The sequence below is a fragment of the Helicoverpa zea genome, chromosome 5, assembly GCF_022581195.2.
Source record: "Helicoverpa zea isolate HzStark_Cry1AcR chromosome 5, ilHelZeax1.1, whole genome shotgun sequence".
Classification (NCBI taxonomy): Eukaryota; Metazoa; Arthropoda; class Insecta; order Lepidoptera; family Noctuidae; genus Helicoverpa; species Helicoverpa zea.
In genome coordinates this window covers 5,286,682-5,303,030 of record NC_061456.1, presented here as the reverse complement: position 1 = coordinate 5,303,030, position 16,349 = coordinate 5,286,682, and the positions used below count along the sequence as shown (strand labels likewise).

The 16,349-nt window shown below is 34.8% G+C and overlaps 4 protein-coding genes across 5 annotated transcripts; 1 reads left to right on the top strand and 3 right to left on the bottom strand.

Annotated features, from left to right (window-relative positions):
* Positions 1–208: 208 nt before the first annotated feature.
* LOC124630174 (formylglycine-generating enzyme) lies at positions 209–2,613 on the bottom strand. Its single transcript, XM_047163902.1, has 4 exons — positions 1,777–2,613; positions 1,507–1,678; positions 1,259–1,418; positions 209–942 (listed from the first exon to the last, which is right to left on the bottom strand). Exons 1-4 carry the CDS (start codon positions 2,315–2,317, stop codon positions 799–801), a joined length of 1,017 nt encoding a protein of 338 aa, XP_047019858.1. The 5' UTR covers positions 2,318–2,613; the 3' UTR covers positions 209–798.
* Positions 2,614–3,249: 636 nt separating this feature from the next.
* LOC124630177 (traB domain-containing protein-like) lies at positions 3,250–7,557 on the bottom strand. Its single transcript, XM_047163907.1, has 8 exons — positions 7,312–7,557; positions 7,032–7,180; positions 5,314–5,438; positions 5,043–5,169; positions 4,758–4,900; positions 4,515–4,672; positions 4,289–4,391; positions 3,250–3,421 (listed from the first exon to the last, which is right to left on the bottom strand). Exons 1-8 carry the CDS (start codon positions 7,397–7,399, stop codon positions 3,319–3,321), a joined length of 996 nt encoding a protein of 331 aa, XP_047019863.1. The 5' UTR covers positions 7,400–7,557; the 3' UTR covers positions 3,250–3,318.
* Positions 7,558–8,906: 1,349 nt separating this feature from the next.
* Positions 8,907–14,811, bottom strand: LOC124630260 (traB domain-containing protein-like). Its single transcript, XM_047164055.1, has 11 exons — positions 14,647–14,811; positions 14,177–14,405; positions 13,904–14,002; positions 13,529–13,659; positions 13,095–13,219; positions 12,722–12,848; positions 12,355–12,494; positions 11,933–12,084; positions 11,490–11,595; positions 11,034–11,177; positions 8,907–10,714 (listed from the first exon to the last, which is right to left on the bottom strand). The coding sequence occupies exons 2-10, from the start codon at positions 14,388–14,390 to the stop codon at positions 11,063–11,065; spliced, it is 1,209 nt and encodes a 402-aa protein (XP_047020011.1). The 5' UTR covers positions 14,391–14,405; positions 14,647–14,811; the 3' UTR covers positions 8,907–10,714; positions 11,034–11,062.
* A 224-nt stretch (positions 14,812–15,035) lies between these two features.
* Positions 15,036–16,150, top strand: LOC124630267 (protein stunted). 2 transcript variants are annotated; one of them, XM_047164064.1, is made up of 4 exons: positions 15,036–15,199; positions 15,282–15,412; positions 15,709–15,739; positions 16,049–16,150. In XM_047164064.1, the coding sequence occupies exons 1-3, from the start codon at positions 15,171–15,173 to the stop codon at positions 15,720–15,722; spliced, it is 174 nt and encodes a 57-aa protein (XP_047020020.1). In that variant the 5' UTR covers positions 15,036–15,170; the 3' UTR covers positions 15,723–15,739; positions 16,049–16,150. The 2 variants fall into 2 exon arrangements, with proteins under 2 accessions (XP_047020020.1, XP_047020019.1); XM_047164063.1 differs by lacking the exon at positions 15,709–15,739.
* Positions 16,151–16,349: the final 199 nt, after the last annotated feature.

Genomic DNA, 16,349 nt, shown 5'->3' with positions numbered 1-16,349 from the left:
CTGATTTTTTTTATTTAACCTTATTTTTTTGTTATTCTTAAAAGCCACCACTCATGTTCACACACATCCCAAAGGTGATACTTCTCTCATCTCTAACTGGAGAAAGATTTTTTTAAATCAGTCATTCAATACAAAATCTTTTCTATTTTAGCATAGCATATTATTATTTAAACTTTTTTGGAGTTCACATGGTACTAAAAAGCTTTTATTAAAATAAACAAGTTTATTTTCAATTAAATATTCTAATTAATATAAAATACATTTAATATTAGATCTTAGTGTACAGTTTCTTTATACAATTTAAAATTTTAATAGAGAATACAACTCAGTTATTTGGCCAAAGATAACAAATTATAATGACTACACACAGCTTTTGCTATGCAACCTTTAGATAAAGGTTTTACAGGATCGTCATGAATTGCTTAATTCATTTCTTATGGTAAGACGGGAGTATAAAAATGTATAAAAGATAATAAGTGTATAAAAATATAAAATGTCTCTTACGTTAACACAAATCAAAATGAAAATGAATATGTTTTACTTTATAATTCAATAAAAAAGTTTCAAAAACTAATAATTTAATTTTAATAGATTCTGCAAATATCATAAAATAAAAAATTGTGATATCATTTATGCCTATAACAAATTGAATCAGGTAAATCGTACAAACCTCAGAGTTATGTATACTTAATAATGTCTAAACTACAGTTGATTTGATTGAAAGACTAGTTTGGCTGTGCGAGGTTCAGTAATCTTTCCAGCTTATTTTAAGTACATTACATACATACAAAAACACATTTACTTGGCAGACTTTGCACAGCGGAATCCCAAGTTTCCTGCAGAACTGTCTTCTGTGTTATGAGACCTTGAAGAGCATCTATAGCGGTAACAGTAGGATAGGTGGCACAGGTAAGAACCACCTTTCTTCACCTTTTCTTTAGGCTGAAAAGGGAGTTTTTGTTACTTATTTCATTTTATAAAATTAAGTTTATTAATATAAAATTGAAACTAAAATGGAGGGCAATAAAGAAAGTTTTTTTACACACGTAAATAATCACAATTAGCTAATATTCTTATTTTTCTCAAAGTTGTTTGTTTGGTATCACAACGTGTGTCTCATTTCAGCCGTCAGTGGCGGAATCATCAACATCAGCAATTTGCCATAAAGAAAAAAATATTAGAAAAGAATTTCATTCTGGCATACAGCTTATGTATACATAAACAATAAAGGCTTCAGCAACTTGATTAAAAACATTACATTTTTTCCAGCCCAGGAATCTTCAGTCCATTCCCACACATTGCCAGCCATGTTGTATAGGCCAAAATCATTTGGAGGAAACATGTCTACCGGGCAAGTACCTTCATAACCATCTTTGGCTGAATTGTGTGTCGGAAAAGTGCCTTGCCATATATTAGCCCTGAGGAAAAAAAAAGAAATAAGATATTATTTTCATTACAACAGTTAATATAGTTTGGTTTCATAAACATTTGAAAGAAAGAGTTTACATATGTTTTCGATCAGGGAAAAGTTTGTCTCCCCATGGGTACTTTGTATCTCTATGGCCACCTCGGCAGGCTGCTTCCCATTCTGCTTCTGAAGGCAATCTGCCCCCTTTCCATTTGCAGTATGCTTTTGCATCATTCCATGACACATGACTAACAGGGTGATCCATTGATTCTAAAAATAAAAATCAATAATGAACTTGATACAATTGGAAAAAATAAAAATAAGTTTATTACTTTAAACAGAATTCCAACCATTAGTTACTTATATACCTTTTATATCTGAATCTGGTCCAAATGGATGTCTCCAGTCAGCACCCTGCACTTTATACCACCAGACTGCCTGTACAGCACGATAATCTTTCAATTGTTCTTTAAATGTACTATTAAGAAATGCTGCGAACACAAAACTATCTCCAAACTGTTCGGCTTCAGTCTTATAATTAGTCTTATCTACAAAATGAGCAAAAGCCTCATTTGAGACTTCATATTTATCTAAATAAAAACCGTCAAGTTTAACCAATCTTTTAGGACCTTCTTGGTCACTTTCTATTGCTATATCATCTGTGCCAACTTGATATTCATCAGTGGGCACAAATATCATTGATTCTGATGTAGTTTTTTTCTCTATTGTGCTACAGTCATCACCACCATCCTGGCATCTAGAACACTGATCTGCATCGCTATCCAGATGGTTAAAAATACTTTCTGAAGCGATCTGCGCATCCTCGGCACGATTAAGGTTACAACCACAGCCCGATTCCTTAGATGTTATAACAGGTTGTAGAACACAGATTAATATAATAAATATCATTGTTAACACATTGAGTTATGTATTTCTAGTTTATTTTCACTTTATTTCAGATTTTGTTTTGATGGCTTGCAATAAAGTTTTCTTTATAAATTCGAGCAATATTTATGTTGACATGATCAGCCTATTTTAACTCTGTATAATTGTAGAGCGATACTTCTGGCTAGTCCATAGAAAGTAATTTGGAATATTATCAAATATTCAACACTATATAAAATAAATTGTCCTCTGTTTTCTTTCAAAACTAAAGTTATCACTGTTACTGTTATAATAGTGTTATCAGTTTTCAGACTCCTGTCTTTCAGTCACTGATGACAGTGACACTTGCTTGCAGTACCACAGACCTATACAGACCACACCACAGGACACTAAGAAGAACATGAATGGCACTAGAGACTTCCGACTTCCGGCTGACAGATACGGACCTCAATACGGACAAATTATTTAATAAAAGATTGAATGTCTGAGCTGTAAGAGCGTTGCATTGCAGAACGGTTCTGCTTACTCTATAATAGCATTTACCTTGAGCACAAGACGTGAAGTGTGCTTCAGCAAAGTGAGAAACCAGTGCGTTAAAAACATAGCTTATAATTTATATTTCTAACTAGCTTCCGCTTCCACTGGCGATTTCAAGACGTCCCGATGAATCTATTCCCTGCAAATAGATAAATGGTACCTAACCTACATGTTATTCTGATATATAAGCTGTATTATTTCCAAGTTTCATCAAAATCTATTCAGTAGTTTCTAACGAGAAAAAGCCACATCCTCACAAACTTTTTGTTTATAATTAGTTGTTGATAACTTCATATTCGGGAATCAATACGGAGGGTGGTTGTGACATAATAATATTTATCACGTTATACTTTAAATAAATTGTTTCACTTTGCACCCTTTTGAATAGAAAGGCATCTACGTAAAGAAAAACAAATATGCGGACTTAAACAAATTTATTAGTTACAATTTATACAGTGGTTAATTTGTAGATGTAAATAAAGTTATGGTCATCCAAATAATAGTCTATAGAAAAAGGAAAAGAGTAAAAAAAAAAAAGTTAACTTCAATCCTTTACTCAGCAGAACCATGTAATAGGGTCGGGCTGGAATGCTGCAAAAAAAAATCTTTTTACTATATCTGAATGCAGTTAAGAGATTTTTTCTTTTAAAACAAAATTACAATTCTAACAAAGTACATTAAGGCAAGGCATGCCAAATGCCTGGATCTTGACCAAGACTATAAAAACATCAAAATTGAATAAAATACAACTAAACTGTATAAGTAACATTTGATTAGTTGAGCTCCTCACCTTGATGAACTTTCAAATAATTATTCATATAATTACTGATTAATTGTTGATCATACAAAAACCTAGTCACTGAAAATAAACAAAAATAAAATAAGTGACATCGTTCCCACTAATTTAATACTCACTTTAGTAGTAGGGGGCAATGATGCTAAATCGGTAGATTCTCGAGCGTCATGGGGGCCTATTGGGTACATTTTGTGAATTAGTTAAAAATTAAAAAATAAGAATAAAATGAGAGTATTAAATTACTGGGAAATAAAGGCACAATTTCCCCTGAAAATATTAGAAAGGAGAATGGGCGGTTTCGTATCATGGGCGTTCTCCGCCCAGTTTTATGCACAGTTATTTTAAATCGACTTCCAAAAAAGGAAGAGCATCTCAATTTGGACGGTGTACTTTTTTCACGTATTTTCGTTCTTTTGAAAGGGTATGGGGATAAAAGGTTAGTACCTACCTATTTTTACACGCTCAAGACCTGTTGATAACTTAGTGATCAGCTTCCACCAAGATAAATGTCACAAATCGCCAATTCTCCCTTAAAGTTATGTAGCTACCCTGATTTCAAAGGGTATACATGTTCTTGTTAAGGCCCGCTGAAATCAGGGAAAGCATACGTCCTTAAGTTGCAATCAAACAAACACTAGTTAAATTACTCGTGGTCTACTTACAATAGAAGTGGTACAATGTCCTCTTGTCTCATCTTACCGTAGTATTTAACGATACCATCAACATGCCCCATACCAACGACTGCCAGTACTCGAGGCTTTTCAACTGTTAAAATATAAAATAGTTAGATATTTAATTTTCGTATTTTTCGTTACACGCACAATGGCCGCATAGAGGCCACATTAGTTTGTAACTTCTTATCATACAAATTATTTAATAGATACTTGCCCGAACGAACACACTCCTGTAGCGAGTAAGCGAGACATTTGTCACGTTCGTCGACAAATACGTGAAATATTTTCTTAAAGGCTGGAACATCTTTAGTTATTTCTTCAAATTGTGCTTGAACAAAGTCTCTGTCTTTGTATCTTTCTAATTGTTCCTTGCTGCATCAGATAATAATTAATCATTAATTAGTGGCTTAAATTATTCAATAAAAGGCTGACGTTGTCCCTAAACAGAAATACTCACTCCAAGGGCTTAGGATTTGTTGTAGTGAGGTGGTATAGGACTTGTCCCAATTCATACACACTCAAAGACTGGAATGCTCGCGCTATTGTTATTTGTATGGGCCGATCACCGAGAAATAATTTGCATCCAGGTATCTTTTTCATCTGGAAATGGAAAGTGATTAAAATGGAAAGCTTGCTTTTCTAAAAACTGCAGATACAAGAAAGAGTTGTAAAATATAATTTATTATTTTGAATGGATGCTGTCTTATGGCAGTAGTTACAAATGTCTATGATTCAAACCCACCTCATGATAAGCTCGTCGGAATTCCCCACCAGGCGCGACTCCCAATTCTTTGGCAATGTCAGCATACGTTTTCAACAGCATTGCATGCAACATACCAGATACAAAGTTCTGCCCTTTTACCGCTTCTCTGTAAAAAATGGTTTTATGACGAAAGGGGAATCAAATATTGGGACTTTCGATTTCTTTTGCATTCTCCACCTACTCCCTGTTATTCATCCCACTCGGTTTTGGGTTGGTTGGACTATTTAAGAAGATGGTAGTATTAACTTACTTTAACTTCTGCGCATCAAAGTTCTTTGCGTCTTCCAAAAATTTCTTGTCGTCTAGTTCTAGAAGGGAAACCCGTTGGCGGCATAATTCAATGAGAATTGCGTTTGGGTTCAGAACTTTAACTATCTGATGACAAAGATTATTTCAAACGTCGCATTAGCTACATCACATGTAGGTAGCAAATAGGTATACCTATAGATAGCAATCATATGTAGCAAAACTAGAAATTGGCGTATCTTTGATCTAACACTACTTGTTAGGATACCTAACTATAAAAAAACCTAACACACTATAGTTATTTGTAGGTAGGCACAGTGGCGTAGCGTGTGGGGGGCAGGGGGGGCAAATTCCCCGGGCGGCAGCTTTTAGGGGGCGGCAAAATTTACCAAATTAAAAAAAATTGTTCGCAACTAGTATCTGCGCCGCTACATAAAACTGTCTAACAATAACAAAACATTAAACAAGAAAGTTGAAACTTTTAAAACTTAAAATTAATTATTGTTAAAATTTGGTACTTAAAACACACGTGATCAACGTCTAAGCGGCGAAGCATCGTACCTACCGAACATGCACGAAGGAGGCAACGGCGGCGGCGGCCGCATCGCCCACGCGCGAATTTTCGCGATATCTAACTTTATTTTTATTGACTTATAATTGTGAGCGGGGGTTTTCGCATGGACGTATATCGGGTGTGTCGTACCTAGTCCCCCCATTCATGAAAATGTATGTTTGGGCTACATTTTACGTAATTTTGGTTTTGAGTCTTAAATAAAAAATAATTAAAATTTCGCGCTCGCTTCGCTCGCGTATTCAGAACCTGTATTGTGTTGTATTGTCAACAAACAAAAAGTTAATTACGTTTGGGCTAAATTTTACGTAATATTTGGTTTAAGTCCGATCAAAATTTCGCGCTAGCTTCGCTCGCGTATTTAGAAACTATATTCTGGCCCTTATCTTTGCATTTGTCAACAAACAAAACGTTAAGTACGTTTGGGCTAAATTTTACGTAATTTTTGTTTTAGGTCCGATAAAAATTTCGCGCTCGCTTCGCTCGCGTATTCAAAAACGATGTGCCCTTATTTTTGCATCGGTCAACAAACAAAAAGTTAAGTACGTTTGGGCCAAATTTTACGTAATATTTGGTTTAAGTCCGATAAAAATTTCGCGCTCGCTTCGCTCGCGCATCTGGAAACTACATAGGCAAGTTTTTCTTTATTTACATTTGCTTACCTACACAACTGCCGACATGCGTTTAGCAAAGTGCTAATTTAGGTAAACCGATGAGGTGGTCCCCGCCAAGACAAACTTTACTAACTAACTAACTTACCTAAAAGAATTTTAAAACCTTCAAGAAATCAAGTAACAAAGATATAAAAGAAAAGTCTACTTGAGAACCTCCCCCTTCTGCCGGGGCTGCGGGTTGTTCGAAAGAGTTACCGCGGCTCTGGAACATAAAAGGCCTTCGACGGAACACGACGGTTTTTCGTCAGTAAGAGTCTGACACTCCCTCACCGCTGCTAACCCACAGCGGGAAGGGTCATTTGATGATTTTTAACGTCGATACAAAAAAAACTTCCCCTTTTTTTGAAGTCGGTTAAAAATGACAAAGGGCCAGTAACACTTGTTAAAAAAAATACACGGGAAGGGGCGGCAAAATCGACAACTGCCCCGGGCGGCAGATACCCACGCTACGCCACTGGGTAGGCAGGTCCAGTATACCTCGGAAACATCTTCCACAGACTGTTTGCTAAAATGTACGGTTCCCAAGAGCACCACCGTAGAATCTTCATCATGTTGTATAAGAGTTGCAGATTTTGGCAACGGAATTGATGAGCTGGAGAAGTGCCTTGGAAATATTGAGCACACTGCTAAATATGTAAAAGGAAGGTAATATTAGAGACGTTATTATATTTGACAAATATACTAAATCACTAGGTTCATAGAATAATACCAGATTTTCAAATAGGTAGGTATGACGTGTAGGTACTTAGTTACTTACGTGGTTTAATAGGATTACATTTTTTTACTGGAACATCAAAGGTTTTGCTCAAAAGTCGTCTAACCAGGATGCATGTTTGGTATTTCATATTTATCTTAGACTTTTTAACAAACAATTTTGTTGCATTATTAACAAATTACTTGGAATTTCTTGTGGAAGCATTATTTTACTGCAAAATGTCCATTTTGGTATTTTTATGACAGTCCAAACAAAAAAACTTGTTATGAACTGGCGTATTTTTTTTCATCCAGCCAGTAGCGGAATTAAAAAGGTATTAGGGAAAAGGTTTTCTTTAAAGGCCCCTTTCACCATAGTGTTCTCGTGGACAGAAAGGCGAAAAGGCTTCCCCCATGCTGTTGGAGTTTATCAGCGCGGGGCAATTTTGGTTTAGACTTCCCCCATTCATTTGGACTGGAAGCCGACCCCAACATAGTTGGGAAAAGGGCTCGGACGATGGACTTCCCCCATTCATTTGGTTCTATGGGGCATGCGATCGCCCTCACTGTGGCGGAAAAGTTAAACTGCATGACTGCTTTAATTTTGTTTACCGTTTAGTGCCTAACACGTAATACTTTAGTCTTTCTTTAAAATCTGTATTTATCAGATATTTTTTTTAAATATTGATACTTTACTATTCCGCTTACTTTATCTACATCTAGCGCCATCTATTGTCGAGTAGCGAAACTTAGACCACACTTTGCTTACAAAATAGTTGTTACACAATTTTCTGCCGGGTTGGGTGTAAAGCCAACTAACATAAGTTAGTACCTATAAATAATAAATAAATAAATAATGTCGGGACACCTTTTCACACACGGTTGGTTAACCCCATGGTAAGTTATTAATTAACTTGTGTTACGGGTGCTAACACAACTGATAAACTATATATAGCTACATATTTATAAATACATATTGTAAACACCCAGACCACGGCCAACAAGCATGCTCTTCACACAAATGTCGACCGAACCGGGACCTCAAATTCGGCAGTCCGGTTTGGTGACCATTGCGCCATAGAGGTCGTCAAATACTACCACCACTTAGGTGAAAAATTCGTATGGTAGGTGTAGTTAATATGAATCGGTATGCTTTTTATAAGTCCTCCAAGAATCTCTCTCTCTCAGCTGTTTATATATTGGTCTAGCTGTTATGTGACAAGAACCGGGTGAAAAAGACTGTTTCTATTGAACTAGGACAGGTACTGCTCTAAAATCTACGAACTGAACCGCCGTGTTTTCATACAAAAGTGCTCTGCACGGGGTTACGCGAGAAGCACCTTCGTATCAATATCGCGGGTTATGTTCGATTTATCATATTAGACACATAACAACTAAGTTAGCTACAGTAAGTCAAATAAAACACATATAGTTCGGCCATTCAGAGAATGCGTTCCTGACACGTCGCGATTGAACTGACGACGTAACTTTGCAATGGCGTTGCAGTTACGATAAAAATATTTTTGCTGGTTGTTTACCGTTTTAACAATTGAGGAGCATTAAAACAACATTATTATATCAATAATCAATGAATGTAGTTACGTCGTCAGTTCAATCGCGACGTGTCAGGAACGCATTCTCTGAATGGCCGAACTATAATTATGATGCTTACATAAAGTTATTTATTTATTGTATTAAGTGTGAACATGTCTGTATTACGTACATATTATGAGTCTGATTCACTCCGTGACTGAATTTTCATTAGAGGAACTAGGAACACCCCCGGTGTCCCATGGGTCTACGAATAATATACCAGACTATAATAACATAATATTTAAAACTGTGGGTGTATAATTAATAACTTGACTTTGTCTTTGAGACGGATGGAAACTTATTATTTTCTATCACAGTCCTTTCAATGCTATTTTTATCAATCAAACCAATAAAATATTTAAAAATTGGTCAATCACTCATTGAACACTTTGTATCATTTAGAAGTTTCTAGCCGTCTTGTGGCAGTTATTGAAATGCGACTACATATTTCGTAGGTGCATTTGACAATGGCTTAAATACAATCTTTATCAATTTGAATGTGTATAGAAGTGGCTAGTTGGTTGCGATGCGATGTGCAAAGTTGAAAAGACAAACCTAATAAGATGCTACCTGCGTACTTACATACATGGACATGACATATTATGAAACATTGAAGTGATCCATTGCCTGGTTATACATAATATTCATGTTTACTACAGTCCCGTCCATATCCATCTCCCTCTCTCACAAACTCACACGCACAAGACACAGACACACACACTGGAATTAAGATCTCTTGAAGGTGTCATGCTAAGCCGCGGAGAGATCATGTCTCATGTATTTTCGCCGAGATTTATGAGCTGTAAATAACAAGTAATCGGACGGTGTGCAATTCAAGCATTACATTAACAACTATATGAAAGAAAACAAGTAAAGCCAAAAAGAAAATGAACCAATTTAATTACATTCTGTATAATGATTAAATAACCTAGCATTTATTTTAAAACTGATAACAATAACTGAAAAACTCAAAAATGCATAGTGTAAACCCAGTTGGTTTGCTGTGGTTCATCTACTTACAATAAAAAATAACCAAATTTTACAAATCAGTTTTAGCTACCGGTTTTGGAAGTCCATATTGTGAAACTTCAAAAATAACCAGCTCTTTTTATTTTAATTGTCAATTAACATGAGAGCTTTCCAAAAGTTGCTTTAATTTAAGACTAGGGTATTGAAGTTAAAACCTTAACTAAAAAACTTCTTACAGAAAAGTAACGAATATCAACAAAGTGCAAACATATCGATAAGCTCAAAGGACTTATTTACCATTCTATCAGTAATTGCGAATTAATTAAAAAAGCTACTCTATTCTAAATCATTTTACAGAAAGGCAAAACATTTGAATGTAAAATGGGACTTTGTTAATTTTCCGACAACTATATTCGTAAAACAATGTGAACTTTAAATAACTTTCGACTCCAACTATAAACCATAAACCCCATCAAACTTCAACATATTTGATTGAAAAATAACAAAGTCCCATTCCATTCTTTGTATATTTATGAGCTAGTTTCTATTTTTCATATTCCTAGTGCAAAGGCAAACACGCAATCCCAGGTATTGTTATCACTATAAGGCTACATCTAGCAATGAACTTGTCTTACGATAATATTATTTTTATCAATAGGTTTTTCAATCCTACATTTAATTATATAATAACATCTTTCTATTTTTTAAAGATCATAATGCACTATATTTTTTTAATAACCTATGGCCAATTTCTTTTAACGAGTAATCTAAATGCTAACTCTCTTACGACAAATTGCATTTTAGGTAATAGTTTCATTGCAAGTTATTATTTTAAAAAAATCACAGAATCAAACGACATAAATCAGCTTCTTGTTATTTTAGTCTTCAAACATGAATCGACCACCCTGAAACAAAATATGCAATTAATTATTGGTATTAGTATTGTATTCTAAATAACATGCAAATCTCATACTAATTGTTAGGTACGTGTATTCTTACGTTATATATGTGAAAAATCTGTTGTATCTACACTAATATTATAACGAGAAACGTTGATTGTTTGTATGACACGAATAGGCTCTGAAACTACTGCAATGATTGGATTAATTGTTTCACTGTTGAGAAGCTTCATTATCCCGGATGAACATGAGCTACATTTTATCCAAGTATGGGCAGTACTTCTTACTTACTACTACAGACGAGGCTAGTAATAAATCTGCTCACCACAATCGTAAAAGGCAAGTATTTAGTCATCAAGGAAACCAGCGCCGTGGCCTGAGCTTGTAGCCGGCGTAGATCAGGGCGCCCACGCAGGCCACGCGGATCGTCACTCGGATTACACGAGTCGACAGCGACGGCGGCGGAACTCTGTTGGAAAAACACAAATTGACCTTTTTACCTTTTGTATAACTTGAGAAAATGTGGAGACACTGTTCCAATATTATAACATAATGGGAGGTTTAAAATAGTAAAAACAATACGTTACACGATCAAACACTAGAGCAAGTATGAAAACTTACAGGTATATTAGGGAAAGGCGAGACTCACTTTTATATTGGAATAGTAGTTTCAATATGAATATTTTGAATGAAAAAGATAATTTACTGCCAGTGTAAACAATCTTTTTGATAGTTAAATAATTGCTTAACTGTTGAGAAATGAAAAATGATAAATTCTTACTGAAGTAGTGGTGGAATGTCTTGAGGTTTGATTTTACCCCAGTGCTCCACAATACCCGCCACGTGCCCAATGCCAACTACGCCTACAATGCGACACGGCTCCCGCCCTGAATAAATTACAATTACTTTGATTAAAAAACAATAACTTAAACATTAATGCATAAAATAGCAACTTATCGGACGACATTGACAGGTTCGAGAAGTAAGAAAAAAACTGTCCGTTCACATTCCAAGTTTCAAGTTTCAGGAAAACAGAAACAAAGGCTTTTGTATGAAAGAGTTACAACATTCTTGACTTATTACATTCCATAATTTACATAGCGGTGGAAATATAAAAATCTCAACATTATTATGGACCATGATCGGCACAGCGAGAGATTTAGAAGAGAGGAATTATTTTCAAATAAGTAAACAACATCTTAGTATGTATATAATCATACTCACGTGGAATCAAAGCAGCAACTTGTAGAGAATGGCAGAGATACATGTCTCGTTCAACGACAAACACGCGCTTTAAAGCCGGGAACTCCTCAGCCATCTCCTCCAACATATCTTCCAACATTTTCTTTTGCTTACATTTTTCTACTTCTTCCAGGCTGAAAATATAGAATAGTCATAGTTTTACAATACCCATATTTTGGTAACTATAGTTTTCGCAAAACTTAATGACGGCTCGCAACTAACTTCCTAGCATAGCTGTCAGTTTTCAAGAAAAATACTGTTGTTTGTATTGACTGACTGCAACTGTCAATTGCAAATTATAAGCGCATGACGTCTACTAAAGTAACTCAATGATTTTCAGATCCGCCATGATGTTTAGCACAAACTATAGCACAAGATATGCATAACAATATTTGGGAACTAACCTTATAGTCTGGTTGGATGTGAGCAAATGCCAAATGAACCTTATGGTCTGTCCCCAAGAAAGGGATGCAATGGCCCTGTGAAGAGTAATGTCTATTGCTCTGTCACCCAGATGTACAATGCAGCTGGGGATTTTCTTAGCCTGAAATAAATTATTAACATTATAGCATGATTTTTTATTGTGAATACACCCAGAGTAATTAAATTGTAAATGGTTCACATAAATTTTAAGTTTATTGTTACTAACATACTTGGGCCTAGTTGCCGTCAACAAATAAGTTTTATATTTATAAATAAAAATAAAATAACTTTCCCAGATTGTGTCTAAAAGTTAATAACATTTAAATTTTCTGCTTAAGTCATTTTTACCTCAGCCATAGCACGTCGGAATTCGCCACCAGGCGCCATCCCCAATTCTCTTGTGATATGCGCCGACATGTTCAATAACAGTATATACATCAACCCATTAAAAACTCCATTCTGAGCCATTGTTGCTCTGGAAACAATAAATAAACAAACATACAGTTAATAGTATGATGCAAAGTATGACAGAATTGCATTGTTATTTTAACACAATGACTACTACCTGACCAATATAGTAAACATATTTATTAAAACATTGGTTTATATGTATAGATAAATTAGAATCAGTAAAAATACTTTGTGTATTTTTGCTGCTTATTTACCAAGATTAGATTCATAAAGTTTCTAATATAAGTAGTAAATGTACTAAAGAGATTACCTGATCTTTTTAATATTAATGTTCTTAGCTTCTCTAAGTATGACTTCTTCATCTAATAACAGAATATTAGTTCTCTGCTCACATAATTCCACCATCACAATGTGAGGGTGCACTTCTTGTATCACCTGAAAAATTTATTTCAAAGAGGTTCAAAATCCTGGGAGTTATGCAATATAAATTGTATACTATGAAATGAATATTTGATATGCCACCATAGATTTTATTTAGTGTTCTAGCTGTTTTCCTACTATTTCAACCATATCTCTGGGCTTCTTCCCATACCAGGCTTTAAAATATAGCCTATGTTACTCGCCGATAGTGTATCTTTCTTACAGTGAAATCATATTTCAATTCGGTTCAGTCATTTCAGAGCCTCGATGCAAACAAAAAATTATTCAGATAAGTATAGATTAATACTGTTTGAATGCACATACCCTGGACACATCTTCTTGAGACTGTATGCTGAAGTGAGCGGTGCCCACTAGATATACTTTGCCACCATCAGGGGCATCAAGCACCGTCACCGTGCTCGGAAGTCCATCATCCATGGGCAACTCAGAAACACCTGCAAATTGCAACTCATGTATATTGTATTGTAGATTGAAAGATCAACTGTTCAACAACATTTCTTATTAAATAATTTGATAATCAGGAACTGCTATGGTTGTAGGTTCAATGTTCAGATAATATTTATGTTCTCAATGTATTTAGGGAAAAATGGTGCAAATAGATTTTGGTTGATCTTGATTAATGGAACTTTGGACTATTAGACCAGTTATCGGTTGCTTAAATAACATTAAATTATTTACCATCCTCCATGTCACATTCTGGATTTGAGTCTACAATTTGGTTTTCCGATGGTGTCTCCTTCTTCTGATCGGGTGTAGAAGTGACAAAACTTGGTTTATCTGAAATGAGTTAGGTAGATAACATAACATACGTGTGCATATGAAGATGCACACTTTTGGTACTTGTAAAGACCTCAGCGATAGTAAAGATATACCAATAAAGATAAAAAATAAAAGGAAATATTACTCTAAACCTTTTTCAGGCACATGCAAGCAAATAATGTAGTTGATCACCTTGGGCAATAGCTGAGGGGCCAGGCAACATCGCCGCAGTTGTGCTCACTTGCGCATCGCCACTTCCATCTTCAGCTTTAATAAAAACTTTACACTCATTGACTATATCAACATTCACCCCCGAAGACTGGGGCTTCACAAACAACTGATCTTCTTCTAAATCACTTCGAGTCACCAGCCTTTCATTATTTAGGAGACGATCAGCAGCATCCATTGTATTATTGAATTACTGCAAGAAAAGTGCCACATCAAGATAATATGGTGCAACCAACAGCTGTTATTAACAATTCAATTTGTTATTTATAAATAGAAATAATACTAGATATCATGAAAACATATACACAATCGCGTAAAACGACAGTATATCTAGCCATTAAATTAGTAAAGCGGTTATCAAATTGCCAACTCAATTTTTTTAGTGAAAGTACTATTTTGCTGCAGTTTACTTATTCAATTAAAATAAAACATACCTTTAAGAAAAAGTTCAAAATGTGCGACCTGCAATGAATAATAAATTCTTAAGGTTTCAAAATCTATACAAGTTTTTTTTATTTTGATTTCTTGCACATTTTTTTAGTTTTCTTTTCCATGCAAAAATCAAAATGCAAATCGCAAGTGACAGATACCAACTGCAAAAAATAAGTTGTCGTGTTTTGTCGCGATGCAGTGTTCCCATTCCTAAAAAAAATATAATCGCCTAAAAACATGAAGACGACGCTGCACTTTTACACAATGGTACTGGTTAATGTACATAAAAGACTTTCATCCCATTATCCTACATTGACGATAGATTATTACAATGTAGCAATAAATGACATAATCTTTTTGTAAATACAAATATTAACTTCTCGACAAAAGCCGCAATGCTATATAAATAAATGGATAGTGGACAGCACTAGCACTGTTACGTCACTTCAATCCGACATTCGAAATTCGATTTTTCTTCGGATTTGCAATAAAACTACTTTGCAGAAGTCCGAAATAAAAACAGAAAATGAGTGCCTGGAGACAAGCTGGTCTTAAGTAAGTTCTATATTCACAAAGATAATGCACGACAATTGTTATTTTATGTGTAACAGATTTACTAAAGGTTATGTTATTTTAGTTACATAAACTACTCCAACATCGCCGCTAAGATGCTGAGGCGATCCCTGAAACCAGAATTACGCGCTGAAGCATTAAAACGTGACGATTCCAATGTCCGTATTACCCCATGGGCTAACGGCAGGCCAGCCCGTAAGTATTGAAGTCAATTAAGCCTAATAGACAAAACCTTATTATTTTTTAATTAGGTACCTACCGACAGGTCCTTGATCCACTGGGACTATGAATGAATTTAAATACAATGTTAAAATGTATTTATCAGAAGATGCATAGCAAAGATAACATGCGAGTTTAGTAAACATCAACCCTATTAATATTCAAGTTTATTGGGTTAACTCAATTGCTTCCCTGCTACTAGCAATAATGAAAACTGGAGCATTCCTCTTCTTAAACTGTGTGTTATATCAAAATATTAATTGATTTTTCAGATGAAAAGGACTAAAGAGGATGATTGATTAGGTTTGTCATAAAATCAAAAAGGTTTACAAACGCTTATCAATTCCATTTTTGAAAAAAAATGGTTTGATGAAATACTAATCTTTAGAATCTATAAGTGGAGATAATCATTAGTTTAGAACTTGATCTTTGTGACTGTGTTTTTTGAGACTAACAAGCAAGCTGAAATATGTTTTAGAGTTTGAATAACCTCTGCATTTGTTTTGTCCACTGCATAGTGAAACTGAAAAAAGAGTTTTGTTTTGTTTTTGCAAGTGTATGAACCTCTGAAGTACTCAAGCCTTATATTAATATTACACTTGTAATTTTCAGATCTGCAAACTGCCGCTAAGTAGGAGAAACGGGATAAATCAAGGCATGCATGTTAATCAGCAAACTAGTTTTATGTAAATGTCAATAAATTATTGTTAATTATTTTATTTTGTTTTAATAACATTGACTTGTCAGTAATTTCAAATATATATTTCCCTATGTACTCAGAAAAGCCCTATGTAGGTAGCATTCAAAGCAAATGAAACAGGCCCATTACAAGTGCATATTTACCTCAAATAATACACTTTCAATTTTAATATAAAATGTGTGATAGTCATGCACCTACATTGCATTCATTGGG

Excerpts from the sequence above, each read along its gene's own strand:
- LOC124630174 (XM_047163902.1), bottom strand. The coding sequence starts at position 2,317 with ATGATATTTATTATATTAATCTGTGTTCTACAACCTGTTATAACATCT. Across the intron at positions 1,679-1,776 it reads ACCAGATTCAGATATAAAAG|AATCAATGGATCACCCTGTT; the intron begins GTATATAAGTAA and ends TTTTATTTTTAG. Across the intron at positions 1,419-1,506 it reads TTCCCTGATCGAAAACATAT|GGCTAATATATGGCAAGGCA; the intron begins GTAAACTCTTTC and ends TTTTTTCCTCAG.
- LOC124630177 (XM_047163907.1), bottom strand. The coding sequence starts at position 7,399 with ATGAAATACCAAACATGCATCCTGGTTAGACGACTTTTGAGCAAAACC. Across the intron at positions 4,392-4,514 it reads ACAGGAGTGTGTTCGTTCGG|TTGAAAAGCCTCGAGTACTG; the intron begins GCAAGTATCTAT and ends ATATTTTAACAG. Across the intron at positions 3,422-4,288 it reads GACATTGTACCACTTCTATT|CATTCCAGCCCGACCCTATT; the intron begins GTAAGTAGACCA and ends TTTTTTTTGCAG.
- LOC124630260 (XM_047164055.1), bottom strand. The coding sequence starts at position 14,390 with ATGGATGCTGCTGATCGTCTCCTAAATAATGAAAGGCTGGTGACTCGA. Across the intron at positions 13,220-13,528 it reads CTCAAGAAGATGTGTCCAGG|GTGATACAAGAAGTGCACCC; the intron begins GTATGTGCATTC and ends TAAATTTTTCAG. Across the intron at positions 12,849-13,094 it reads ATTAATATTAAAAAGATCAG|AGCAACAATGGCTCAGAATG; the intron begins GTAATCTCTTTA and ends TATTGTTTCCAG.
- LOC124630267 (XM_047164063.1), top strand. The coding sequence starts at position 15,171 with ATGAGTGCCTGGAGACAAGCTGGTCTTAA. Across the intron at positions 15,200-15,281 it reads TGGAGACAAGCTGGTCTTAA|TTACATAAACTACTCCAACA; the intron begins GTAAGTTCTATA and ends ATGTTATTTTAG. Across the intron at positions 15,413-16,048 it reads GGCTAACGGCAGGCCAGCCC|ATCTGCAAACTGCCGCTAAG; the intron begins GTAAGTATTGAA and ends TGTAATTTTCAG.